This window comes from Malaya genurostris, chromosome 2, assembly GCF_030247185.1.
Source record: "Malaya genurostris strain Urasoe2022 chromosome 2, Malgen_1.1, whole genome shotgun sequence".
In the NCBI taxonomy this organism is placed as follows: Eukaryota; Metazoa; Arthropoda; class Insecta; order Diptera; family Culicidae; genus Malaya; species Malaya genurostris.
The window spans coordinates 99,838,335-99,852,819 of record NC_080571.1 but is presented as its reverse complement, the minus strand read 5'-3'; the positions used below and the strand labels follow the sequence as shown (position 1 = coordinate 99,852,819).

At 36.9% G+C, this 14,485-nt stretch overlaps 2 protein-coding genes across 4 annotated transcripts in view; one reads left to right on the top strand and one right to left on the bottom strand.

Annotated features, from left to right (window-relative positions):
* The window catches only part of LOC131427801 (GTPase-activating Rap/Ran-GAP domain-like protein 3), a 659,718-nt gene that overhangs the window by 90,932 nt on the left and 554,301 nt on the right, over positions 1-14,485 (top strand). The gene's annotated exons all lie outside the window — the stretch shown is intronic.
* LOC131427803 (uncharacterized) lies at positions 3,089-8,458 on the bottom strand. 2 transcript variants are annotated; one of them, XR_009229315.1, is made up of 2 exons: positions 3,295-8,458; positions 3,089-3,221 (listed from the first exon to the last, which is right to left on the bottom strand). XR_009229315.1 is itself a non-coding variant. In XM_058591326.1 (2 exons), exon 2 carries the CDS (start codon positions 7,165-7,167, stop codon positions 5,677-5,679), a length of 1,491 nt encoding a protein of 496 aa, XP_058447309.1. In that variant the 5' UTR covers positions 7,168-7,530; positions 7,604-8,458; the 3' UTR covers positions 3,095-5,676. The 2 variants fall into 2 exon arrangements, 1 of the variants encoding a protein (XP_058447309.1); XM_058591326.1 differs by having other exon boundaries at positions 3,095-7,530; positions 7,604-8,458.

Genomic DNA, 14,485 nt, shown 5'->3' with positions numbered 1-14,485 from the left:
ATTATTGTTTGGTTTAAGAAAAGAAGCTCTTGGCTTGTGAGGAAAGATAATTAATTGCGTTTTTGCTGCATTTGGTTTAATTTTCCATTTTGACAGATAATCACTGAAAATATTTAAACTTCTTTGTAGGCGACTGCAGATCACTCTAAGATTTCTACCTGTGGCTAACAGACTTGTGTCGTCACAGAATAGCGATTTCTGACAACCAACGGGTAGATTTGGAAGATCAGAAGTGAAAATATTATACAAGATTGGAGCTACACTCGAACCCTGCGGAACACCGGCTCGTACGGGTAGCAATTCAGATTTACAATTCTGATAGCTAACCTGAAGAGTACGATCAGTTAAATAATTTTGAATCATTTTGATCAAATAAATAGGAAACTGGAAATCAGACATTTTTGCTATTAAACCTTTGTGCCAAACACTGTCGAATGCTTTTTCTATGTCTAGAAGAGCAACTCCAGTGGATAACCCAGAAGATTTATTTGATTTTATCATGTTCGTTACTCTGACAAGTTGATGAGTAGTTGAATGTTCATGACGAAATCCAAACTGCTCTGGTAAAAAAATTGAATTCTCATTTATATGAGTCATCATTCTTAACAAGATAATTTTTTCAAAAAGTTTACTGATAGAAGAAAGTAAGCTAATTGGGCGATAACTTGATGTTTCTGCTGGGTTTTTATCAGGTTTTAGGATAGGAATTACTTTAGCGTTTTTCCATCTTTTTGGGAAGTAAGCTAATGAAAAACACTTGTTGAAAATTTTAACCAGGAGTCTCAAGGCAACATCGGGAAGATTTTTAATAAGAATATTAAAAATTCCATCATTACCAGGAGCCTTCACGTTTTTAAGTTTTCTAATAATTGATTTAATTTCATCAAAATTCGTCTCAATAATGTCATCGTGTGATAACACTTGGGTTGAAATATGATCATATTTCAGTGAGACTTCATTTTCAATAGGACTCACAACGTTCAAATTAAAATTGTGGACACTCTCGAACTGCTGAGCAAGTTTTTGAGCTTTTTCGCCATTTGTAAGAAGTATTTGATTTCCTTCCTTGAGAGCAGGAATAGGTTTCTGTGGTTTCTTAAGAACCTTAGAAAGTTTCCAGAAAGGTTTAGAATATGGTTTAATTTGTTCAACTTCTTTAGCGAAATTTTCATTTCGCAAAAGAGTAAATCTATGTTTAATTTCTTTTTGTAAATCCTTAACTATGTTTTTCATAGCAGGATCACGAGAACGTTGATATTGTCGTCGACGAACATTCTTCAACCGAATGAGCAGTTGAAGATTGTCATCGATGATAGGAGAATTTAATTTAGTTTGAGCTTTGGGAACTGAAAGATTTCTAGCTTCGATAATATAATGATTCAAATTATCAATTGCTGTGTCGATATCCGCAGAATTTTCTAAAATAGTTTCATGATCCACATGATTTTCAATGTGAGATCTGTAATCCAACCAATTTGCTCTATGATAGTTGAAAATAGAACTAATTGGATTAATTATAGCTTCGTTGGAAAGTCTGAATGTTACAGGAAGATGATCTGAATCAAAATCAGCATGAGTAATCGGTTCACTACAAATGTGACTTTGATCTGTTAGAACCAGATCAATTGTAGACGGGTTTTTCACGGAAGAGAAACAAGTAGGATTACTGGGATGAAGAACTGTAAAGTAACCAGCTGAGAGTTGATTATGAAGTATTTTACCATTACTGTTATTTTGCCTACAATTCCACTGGACATGCTTAGCATTTAAGTCCCCTATTACGAAAAATTTCGATCGATATCTTGTAAGTTTTTGCAAATCGCCTTTAAAGAAATTTAATTGTTCGCCGGTGCATTGGAATGGCAAATATGCTCCAGCGATGAAATAAATTCCATGAATGGTTTCAACTTCGATTCCCAAGCTTTCAATAACTTTAGTATTGAAAGAAGGTAAAATTCGATGTTTAATTTGCCGTTGGACAAAAATGGCAACTCCACCACCAATTCCAGTAAACCTGTCAAATCGATGAACCACATAATGTGGATTACTTTTCAATTTTACATTTGGTTTAAGAAAAGTTTCTGTCACAATGGCAATATGAATTTTGTGAACTTTGAGAAAATTATAAAATTCATCTTCACTCGATTTCAAAGATCGAGCATTCCAATTTAAAATATTCAAATAATTATTTAACATCACTGTTAAATTTTAAATTCATTATAATATTATTTGCAAATTTCCATCCGATTTGAAATGCTTCAAAAAGTGATGAAGTCGAATTCATTTGGATGATCATTTGAAAAAGTTGATCTTGTAGGTAGATCATTTTATTTTCAGTTATATCGCCTAAATCGACTTCATTTAAAGAAGCGAATGGCATTGAAGGAATATTTGTAGGTAGACTGCCATTAGAAGAAGATGATTTGGCCGGTCTACCTATTAATAAATTGTTTTCGTTAGAAGAAGAACTGCAAGGCGGTCCTGTGTTTTGATTATTTACATTAGAAGAAATAGGAGATAGATTTCTACCTAATATACCAGCATAACTGACATTAGAAGAAGATGATGACGAGGTCGATCTACCTGTCAATAAATTGTTTTCGTTAGAAGACGAATTGGCAGGTGCCTTAGAAGAATTTTCAGGTATGTTCTGTAAATTTAAGGTCGTTGATTTGACTTGTTGTCTAAGCGAACGAGCGTTTAAATTTTTTTCCCTGACAGGACATTTCAAATAATTGGATTTATGATTTCCATTGCAATTTGAACATGAAATTTTATCAGTGGTTTCATTCATTGGACAAGCGTCTTTCGAATGCGATTTACCACAATTCAAACACCGTATATCCATATGACAATTTTTGGTTCCATGACCGAAGCCTTGGCAACGACGACATTGCGTTAAGTTTGCAATACGATTATGCCGTTTATAATGTTCCCAATGAATTTTAATGTTGGAAATGAAACGTACTTTTTCTAAAGTTTTCAAATTGTTTACATCACTTCGATTGAAGTGTATTAGGTAAAGTTCATGGGAAATTCCAGAGCGTGGTTTAGAAGTACTGTCAGCCGTCAGAGCGACTGACTGTTCCCTGTCGCAAATTCTTTTTTAATTTGCCTTAAGACTTTACGATTAAAGTTTTCGGATATCCGGGGAGAAGCAAGTAGGGCATAAGAGCGGAAGTACGCTTTTATGCTGGCTACGGTTCTCCAGCGGACTGTACCTGCGAAGGGAAAGGAAGAAATATTTGTTGAAGTAAATTATACTTATACAATTCTCTTCTTAGAGAGAATTACTTCCTGGGCGATGATGCTTCCTTCTAGGGGAGGATGACTTCTTCTGGTGGGGGCTCGTCCGGGAATTTTCTTTCTAGTGATGAATGCGAACGACCGTTTTCTCTGGTAACTGATGACTCATTTATTTTTTAATTTTCTTAAACTATATATACATGAATCTTATGGTAAAATATTAAAGATGTTGCACGACATGCAGTGCAACATTTATTACTATCTCCCTTTCTCCTTAGATGCTGACGTTACCATTCGTCAGCACGGGTAAATAATTCCTATCTACCTCACTACTACATAGAATTTGGTATTCAATGTTGCGCTTGCATTTCGCGCTATCCTTCTCTATTCCCTATCACGTACCGACGCTTTCAAAACTTGTTGGTCCTTGTCAGCACGGGTAATCAATTCATATTTCTACCAGACTCAAACATGACCGTCGCCAGACTACCTTTCCTTCTTTTATTGCAGTCCTTTCGGGAATTACGTATTAAATTATTTTATTACCGCAACCTTCCGAGAGCTGATTTGACGATATTCATTTAACGTTCCTTTTCGGGCAATTGTTTATGTTTGTCCCTTCGCATTTCGTCATGGTCTTTGCTAATTAATTTTACTATTGCCATCGGCACCAGATTACCTGGCGTCTCGACCCAACTTAAGCTTCCTTTGCTATTTGAATTAGCGCTTATTGATGCACATGGGATGCGAGAATTGATGGAAAATTAATAGCTCTCACGACTGCGCCGGAAACGCCTTATCGGTTCAAATCGCTTCTCGATCATAGTGCTCCTTTAAGCACGTTGTTTTTGTGGTTGATAATTAAATTTAATAATGCCAGTGCAACTGACGCAAGCTCTACGCTCGACATTCCCGGCCCCGTAAATCTTCTAGAAGGTTTACCCTATTTGATAATCGAGCGATTGTCATGAATGAATGATCGTGAATTAATGATAAAATTTGCGTTCGTCCTCTCTGTTAAGTTTATTATTCCTATAAATAATTGCAAAGACCTAATTTTATAACGAACTTTCAGCCGTATTTCGCGGAAGTGGAAACAAACACTCCGCCGGTCTTCTGGAATTTCGTGTTGTATTACATTTTTTAATACGTAAATAGATAACTATTACCACGTACATAATACCTATCAATCCTACACCCATTATTACATATTCAAATATGGGTTCACCTACATCTTGTTTCTTATCATCATTTGTTAATATTGTAAAAATTTTGTTATTAAATGGATTTGCAGGCTTATTTAATTTCGGTAATTCAGTTTTATTCTGCTCTAAATTGAAATCTATTTGAATTCTTTCTTTAAAATATAAGTTTGTTTTCCTTTCTTCCCTATTCACAAATCCATATATAACACTTTTATTACTTTGAATTTTACAATCAAAATCTAACCTAACTACGGCCTCTTTATAGGGTGGCGATATTATTGTATGCTGGCAGTGGATTACGATGCTCGTCGTGTCGCTGGCGTAGTAGAGTACCTGGTTCTCATCCGTGAGTGAAATCATCTCGACGTATGGTTGGTGCATATTGTCCCGGCCTTCCTAAAATCGCATGGAAGGGGGTTAATAGCTCATCATTCACATCCTTTAAAGCTCTATGTATCAAAGGACGTGAATTAACAAACCACTCCGCTTGAATAAAGGCTGATCGCAGCACTTCACTCGTAGGTGTCCTTTTAGACATATCGTCTATCATGACACTAAGCGCCTTCTTTATTATTCCTATTAACCTCTCCCATACGCCTCCAAAATGTGGAGCCGCTGGAGGGTTAAACACCCATGAAATTTCTAACTCTGCGGCTTCTCCTTGTCTCATTCTTGTGTCGAGTTCTTGTAGGAGGCGTTTCAACTCTCTTTCGGCTCCAACAAAATTAGTTCCGTTGTCGCTGTAAAGCTGAGTTACTTTACCTCTGCGACACTGAAAATTCCTAAAGCATACGAAAAAGGCATCGGTACTCAAATTTTCTGCCATTTCGATATGTATCCACGTGTAACTAAACAAGTGAAAATAACTCCCCTTTTTGACATTTCTATCTTTTGAACATAGAAAGGTCTAAAATAATTCATTCCATTATACTAAAATGGAAACGCGTTTACTGCAGTCCCTACACGTGAGAGAAGAGCTATCATGACTCTAATCTTGGTGTTAATAAAGGGATATAATTTTGTTTTAACTAATAATTTTTTGGGCGTATAGTACTTTAACATCCTTCTTTCTTCTAAATAATGAATGTCTTACCTTAACATGATTTTTATTTCCCTTTAAAATTCTTCTATTTCAACATTTGTGAACATTAATTTTTTTTTTTTTGTCTTTCGTCCAAGCAGGATCGAAGTTATGTTTGGAAGTAATAAAATTGATATTTTCCATTCAAATATTAGTCTCTGCATACTTTTCTCCAATCCAATCTCCCTGATACTTTGTGCCGTTTTTTTTTTGGAAAATATTTTCCAATTCAGTCCAATCATTAACGAGCGAATTCTTCAATCGAACATTTTTCCACAGTCGAAGGTGGTTCGCTACCTGGTTCCTCATTCGACACACAAAGGTAACTTGGGAACCAGTTCTTATTCCTCTTGATTCAGGAGGGGTTTGCGAATTCGAGCGCAATGAAGGAGTTATACCTGATGGACTTACTGATGCACATACCAACGACACACATGGCGGTGTACTTGTTTCTTTGAGCATTTTAGTCTTTGGGATTCGTTTACCCAAATTGTATCCAGAAAGTGGTTCTGGTATAGGTCGTCGAGGCGTTAATCCATATGATCTGGCACTTCGTATAATTTCTTCATCTGATGATCCACCCACGGAATCTTTCTTAAACGTAAAATTATCCGACGTTAACCCCCCGTGTAGTGGCATGATGATATAATTATTTGTATCTTTACTATTGCCATCCAAATTTGCATAATAAACCAATTCCCTTTTCCATTCATATGCAAAGGGTACACTGAAGGCTTCATCGAGAGCATTGACAGGAGCGGTGACTTTTCGCTTAGTCACCATGGTAGACATAGCTAAAACTTTAGCGCTATTGTCAAATGCATTCCCAGGTGCTGGTGCCATACCAACAACAGATTCCATTTTGTTCTGTTCGTCGGTAGATCCTAATGTGGCACTTCTCACCGAGGCAACCACATTTTCCCCAAATGCTTCCGTAGACGACCAAAGATTTGCTTCCAGTTCTTGGACTTTTTCAGAATTTGTGAAATCGGAAATCGTACTTGAGGATCTTGGAGAACTTAACATTCCGTTCTCGCTACCAGCGGAGTCCTCATCGAATCCGGCAAAATCATTTTCATTACTATCATATTCTAACTCTTCAGAATCGCTTGTGTTCTCCTCTGAGCCAGTGGTTATTGTAATTCCAGTTGTTCCACCAGTCGTACTTGGCTGCAGCATATCATATCGGTGCAGCTTTGGTTGCTGCTCCATTCCTCTGGCATTACCGATAATCTTAGGCAAGGTTTCATAATAACTTTTCCATTCAATCGAGTTTCCTGAATTTACTGACATTGCGTCTTCTTTCATGTTCGTATTCTGAATGGAAGTCACGAGGGATAACATGGTCCTCTCGTGTATTCTCATCAGCTCAATAATTGCCCTGCTGCTGCCATTTTTTGCTTGGAGTGCCATATTTGTCACTTCCAAGTCCTTCGTCATTGCAGCGTATTCTTTTTTACGCTGCTGGCATTTCATACAGTACCAGTCCTCTGGTCTTGGTGGCCGTTTATCAAGATTCACACAAGATAAATGGAACCACCTATCGCACTCATCGCAAGTTATCATTTCGACCATTGCACGATCTTTCTTCGTGCAAAGGCGACAATGTCCATTTGGATTAGCCACAAACTCCATTTTAGTACAGAGAATTGCTATGTTAATCTATTTAGAAGTTCCCGCAACTCAAATTATCTACTGCTAATGGCAATGATAATAATATTTTTTTTTTCAACAAATATTCTCCAAAATAGTTTAAAGCAACTATTCCAGAGTCTTTTGATAAAGCTTAAGCAAGTTAAAAGAATTTGCGATACGCTCCTCTCTGGAGCCACCAAAATGTCAGCCGTCAGAGCGACTGACTGTTCCCTGTCGCAAATTCTTTTTTAATTTGCCTTAAGACTTTACGATTAAAGTTTTCGGATATCCGGGGAGAAGCAAGTAGGGCATAAGAGCGGAAGTACGCTTTTATGCTGGCTACGGTTCTCCAGCGGACTGTACCTGCGAAGGGAAAGGAAGAAATATTTGTTGAAGTAAATTATACTTATACAATTCTCTTCTTAGAGAGAATTACTTCCTGGGCGATGATGCTTCCTTCTAGGGGAGGATGACTTCTTCTGGTGGGGGCTCGTCCGGGAATTTTCTTTCTAGTGATGAATGCGAACGACCGTTTTCTCTGGTAACTGATGACTCATTTATTTTTTAATTTTCTTAAACTATATATACATGAATCTTATGGTAAAATATTAAAGATGTTGCACGACATGCAGTGCAACATTTATTACTATCTCCCTTTCTCCTTAGATGCTGACGTTACCATTCGTCAGCACGGGTAAATAATTCCTATCTACCTCACTACTACATAGAATTTGGTATTCAATGTTGCGCTTGCATTTCGCGCTATCCTTCTCTATTCCCTATCACGTACCGACGCTTTCAAAACTTGTTGGTCCTTGTCAGCACGGGTAATCAATTCATATTTCTACCAGACTCAAACATGACCGTCGCCAGACTACCTTTCCTTCTTTTATTGCAGTCCTTTCGGGAATTACGTATTAAATTATTTTATTACCGCAACCTTCCGAGAGCTGATTTGACGATATTCATTTAACGTTCCTTTTCGGGCAATTGTTTATGTTTGTCCCTTCGCATTTCGTCATGGTCTTTGCTAATTAATTTTACTATTGCCATCGGCACCAGATTACCTGGCGTCTCGACCCAACTTAAGCTTCCTTTGCTATTTGAATTAGCGCTTATTGATGCACATGGGATGCGAGAATTGATGGAAAATTAATAGCTCTCACGACTGCGCCGGAAACGCCTTATCGGTTCAAATCGCTTCTCGATCATAGTGCTCCTTTAAGCACGTTGTTTTTGTGGTTGATAATTAAATTTAATAATGCCAGTGCAACTGACGCAAGCTCTACGCTCGACAAGTACCATTCGCTCTTTTTTTCATAAGTATTACTTGGGAAGGGGCAAAACCAAGCAATTCTTTTAGTTCATTTTTAATTTCATCAATACTTTGATCATTTGATAATCCTTTCAAGACAGCCTTGAAGGGTCTGTCTGATTTTATATCATATGAATAAAATTTATGAAGTTTTTCGGACAAATATCGAATAAGACTTTCGTAATCTTCCAATCCATCCACCAAGACTCGACATTCTCCTCTTCGTCCGATTTGAAATGAGACTTTTACTTCCGGGAGAAAAGTAGAAAGCTCAGTACGGAATGCTTTGAAGTCGGAAATCATCACCGTCACTGGTGGCATAGATTGATGTTTCTTCCCAGAACGACAAGCGTCCATTTTGGGAATTTTTGAAGAATTTTCTTCTATGTCGCTACAATCGGATTCAGGAAGAATCTCGTAAATATTGTTAGACGGCATAGGATCAACGGAAGGGAAATCCGTCCGTTGTCTTTTATTTTTACATTCAGATTCTATAAGATCGTGAATGTTATTAGAAAAATGTTGAATAACGGATTGTGATTTATTCCGTATTGAATTATTTTTAGCCTTAGGCTTGTTGCCTTTCCGGTTGGACGCAGGCATTTTTGAAATTAATGAAATTTTAAATTAAATTAACTAGGCTAAATTAGTCTTCGATTAGACTCCTAGCTAGCCTTAAAAAAGGCTGATTAATTTCTTAGTCACTCTAATATCACTCTTTGTATCACTTAGTCACTCTAATATCACTCTTTGTATCACTTAGTCACTTAGTTAGTGATTCAGGTAGCCTTGAAAAAGACTGAAGCCTTGAATCAATGAAACTCTAGGTAGCCAGAAAAAAAATTCCAGGAGCCAAGAGCTATACGCGTGCGGTGCGAACGACTGTTCAACACCGACTGAAGTTTCAGGCTTTGTTGAATCGTATTTGCCCATTTCGTACACTCTATTGTTCACTGCACTGTATTGTCTTTGTTTCTGTCGTCGCGACCGTAAGATATTTTCGACTGCGTCGGATGCGATGGGAGCACGAACTGTTGGTATCATTTTCGTGAGAAGAGGTAGTCTCATTGCCTTCCAGTGCGGGTTAGGGAGCTACTGGTTCACTATTCGCGCCATCGTTTATTTTGTTGTTGGTACAAATGTGATGGGGTTTATTTCTTGCACATTGGTAGCTGTCAAAGGTTTCTTGTTTCTGGTTCATTTGGGGAGGTGGGGGGTTTTCGAGGCTGGATATGAAGAAGTTCCATAGTTTTTGAGTATAGATTCTAGCTATTCGTTATTTTATTGAGAATTAACAAATAAATAATAAAACTGTATAATTGTTTGACCCAAAATCAACACCGGAGGCTATTTATCTCAGCTTGTCTCACTTTGAGCAATCATATCTCAGGAATGGATCGATATTTCTACATAAAATGATCACTATAGATATCTCTAATAATAACTACACAAAGATACGAAATTATGCATTCTTTAGTTTTTATTTATACACGCTCGAAATTAAGGAGAGAAAATCCCCGTTTATAAGGAAAACTCCCCTCAATACTTCATCGGCCGCGCTTTTTCCTACATACCGAGTCCACGGATACAACTATATGATGTTGTGAGTAAATATTAAGAGAATATTGAAATCTGCTGAAATATTCTTAAACATAAGCTTTGAGTAATAATCTTCTTCCAGTAGTAATCAACTTCAATGTCAACACCCGTTGCTAGTGCTCCAACTCACTAGGCTGCCTATTTTTATCCTATACTAGTCCACACACACTCACCTCATCATACTCAAACTTATTGAAGCTAACATGTAACTCTGAAAACCAAATTTTTGTCAAAGAATACAGTCTGATAAACATTATCGTTTACTGTCAAATTTGAAATAAAAATTCAATCAAATTTGGAACCATAACTGAACATTTCAAAGGTAAACTTTTCATTTGAAACAGTTTTAATCTGGAGAATTGGACTGCTATTTGAGGGCTATGTTAATTTCAAAGAGACTTCTCAATGGAATCTTACTTTCGAGGGAGCTCCGATTGTGAGCTTTTCGGTGCGAGGGAATGTGGAGGACCATTTAAAAAGTCTTGTTGAATAATTAATTATGACATTTCCATTGTTTTTGTATATTTGAGGAAGTTGTGTTGCTTTGGTGAACACCTTGCGATAATGCAATTAATTGAAAAAAACTTCTAAAATCGATTCATGTTTCGAAACAGATTTCAAATCAGTTCTACAGTAAGTGTTTCATACAATCATCGTTCGGTAGTCAGATGTTCAATGGCATTGGTGGAGGAAATGTAATCAATTGTTGTCATGCATTATTCTTCAAAATGTATGCAAGATAGTCATGAGAATGATAGGTAGAAACATCGATTTTTTTGTGCATGTCACGGTGGCTCACGATGGCGTGGCTTGTTTTGTTTTCAACTGCCTATGGTTACTGCAGTAGTTTTTACAAAACTAGAAGGTGTTGTCAAGCAATACATCATGACTGATGAATGGCTCATTCCTGTTGACACATACTTGACGTTGCAAAATCATAAACTCCAGTCCGCAGTTACCGCACAGAAAACGGGCACTCATATGAAAAGAAATATCATCGCAAAGGTATTGCAATGACTGAATTGCAAATACGTTATAAATCACCATCGTATTCGAGTTACCTAGCAAGCATAAATCTCGATCGTATGAAATCTAGTTTAAGCCGTTGCGTTGTTTGAAAAACTTGTTATTTTTTCCTATGCGTTTCCTTAATTCTGTTTATTCAGATAACAGAATAATATTTCCATGGAGTAAGTTTCTGTATTCTGGTTTTAATAAGAATGGAACTGTATTGAAAAGATCTCGTTTTGCTATCCGATTCTAAACGGGTAGTAGATAATTGCGATAGAATCATTTTACTATTGCCGCTTATTTGTGCATATAACCTTTGTACAAATTGTGTCTATGAAAATGTCTGTGAATGTTCCATACAAGGGTTTTGAAATATTGTAACCTAGTATGAGAATCATCAAGTCGAATCATAGATTCGATTTTCTGCGATAATTGTCAACTTGCGATTCTCTCTTGGTGAATTTCACACAGCGCCGATCATTGCAAAACTGTATCTATTTTGGTAAGAGCTGTGAAATACTCAAAGTATGAGATGGAGCGAAGAAATGTAGGAAAATTCTCATTGAGAGTCAGCGAGTTCTTGTACCAGATTGACCAGAAATATCTGGCCGCTCTCTGTTGTGTCGTGATATTGCCGTTTTTATTTCACCAGTTTGGATCGCCTTTTCTGTAAAAGATGAAAAGGTTGGAACTTTCTATTGCCACCTAGAGCGCTATATTAATATTATTAATTTATCGGCTGTGAACGGACCAAACAAGAAAGAGTAGGTTTCTCCGCAAATGTAATACACGCAGTTTTAATAAAGTTTTCCTATGAGAAATTTTTCGGATTTTTCTCTTGTTTAAAAGGAGGTTTCCGTACGTGGTCTTGAGTTTAGAACACGGAGAAGTGTCATGCACACGTTACATAAAGGGCACTGACGAAATTATTGCGACACATTTCATTCAGGGGAGACAGGGGCTGGTTGGCCTAAGGGACAGGTTGGTTAAGTGTCTTTCATGAAAAGACTGTTATGAACAGTGTCGTAATTTCAGTTATATTTATGTCGTCTTTCGTAGAGAAGCACGAAAGACGACATCTTCTTTTGACACTAGTGAGCAGGTTTGTAGGTTTCAAAGCAATTTATGTAACTCGAGTTAATTTACATACATTTATTCAAGACCCTGCAAAATTGTATAACGGTATCTAGTGTAAACTTGGTTTTGTTAAGGTAAAACATAATTGTTCTCTAAAACATTTATTGGCTGAATTTTGTGCGGTGTGTCGCGCTCTCAGTCATTCGATTAGATTTTTTTAGTTTGCCACATCTGTCATTGATGTTCTATCAAGTTTTTAGTTTGATATCTGGACATTTGTAAAACTTACGCTGTATTGAAGTACATTTGCTATTGTGCGTGTCCTCAGTTGTGCACAATTTTCCAAAATGGAATTGAATTTGCAACAACGAGTATGCATTAAATTTGGCGTTAAAAATGGTTTCAATGGTGTGACGAAATTGCAAATAATAGAAAAGTATTCCGGCGACGATACTCTGCAAAACAAAACAGTCGTTTATCAGTGGTACGAACTTTTCAGAATTGGCCGTGAGTCTGTGAATGTTGATGAGATAAGCGGTAGGCCATAGACATCGAAAACCATCGAAAACATAAAATCAAAGAATGGATGACCGCGGATTGCAAGTTGACTATAAGCAGTATATGAGGCGTTATGAGACGTTTGGTTGAAGCAATTTTCCGAAAAAGACCAGATTTGTGGGCAAACAACTCATGCACCACGATTACGCACCGTCACACAATACCATCGTTATCCGTGAACAATCGGCTAAATACGAAACGGGTACCATTCAGCAACCACCGAATTCTCCTTATTAGGCTCCCTGCAACTTTTCCCAATTCAGTCGACTCAAGAAACCGCTCCGTGGAACGCGTTTCAGCACCCGAGATGAGATTTTGGAAAAATCGCAGATGGCTTTGATGGCCATACCGAAAACTGACTATAAAAAATGCTTCTAGGATTGGATCAAGCGCTAGCATATGTGTGTTGCATTCGATGGAAAGCACTTTGAAGGGGACAATATCGATTTTGATTAATAATCTTCACTTCCGGTGAAACTCTCAACGGGTGAGCACGTTGCATCGTGTTAGTCCGGGGAAAATTCGAGTATTTCGCAAGAAAGAAAGGATTTTCAGCCGTACTTTGACGATTCGACGCAGCCACACAGCGAGATTTTCGCTTGTAGTCAAGTGAAAAGAAAGTCCACTGGACTATAAACGAAAATTAACTGGCAATATAGCCTTAGTTGCTGTGCCATCAATTCGGCGTCATCTCAAGTGAGGTGACGCCAACCAGAAAGGAAGAAGAAGATTAATAATCTTGCATTTTTAATTCTCTTCATAAATTGCGGGATCTTTTTGATCAAGGTAGTATGTTTAGCGTAAACCAGTATGCATTTTGATATTTGTGAAATGCTAACTTTTTTTGAGCAAAACCCAATTTTATGTTATTATTGATGGTTATATGGAAAAATGTACATGATAAATAAGTGATAAACTTGAATCGAAATTATTGAGAAATAAAAATAGAAAATTAGAAGCATTAAAATGAATTTAATGCCATCAAATTATTTAGCGTTTAGAGTTCCCGACAAGACTTGTCACTGTTCGACTCATCCGAACAAAACATAGAATCTGCTTCAGATGTAGGTCTTCCCGAAGACATTTCCCGAAGACGAGTGCATGTACTGAAAAGTTTCATAGTTTCAAAAACGCCGATTGATCTAAATATTGATCGATTCCCCGATGAAAGCAGCATTAGAGGAGGAGGAGGAGAAAAAGGACAGTAAATGTAAACGAAAAAGGCAGAAAAAGCTGTGATAAGTTAACCAATGTTGATGAAACTAATTTTAAAATAGTTAAAAAGACTAAAAAGTGAAAAGAGCAGTTTATTTTACGTTCCTATATAATACAAAATGGTTCATACTAATTTCATTCACAAACATGCATTGTCCATTGATGCATTTTATGTGTTTCTCCCCGATCTTGGAGTTGGTTGGTCGATTTTTCATTCCGAATTTGTTTGTTAAAAGGGTAAGGGCTCTCTATTTTATCTCAATTGTAAGAACGTTACCTTAAAAACCTGATTTTGCCACTAAAATCACTATGATTTTTTCATATTTCTGCTTAATTCGCCTTGCTCCACATGAAGAATTAAGTGACATTCCTTGGAAATTAAAATAATGTTAAAAAAATCAGATAAAAACATTTCTGATATGTTCACTATTCTGCTCCTAATTCCATCTCAAAGGATTTTTATTCAACCTAACGTTGGTCCCTAATTCATCCTATTAGTTATTAATGGCGACAGCAATCAAAACAAAACATTGCACTATTACA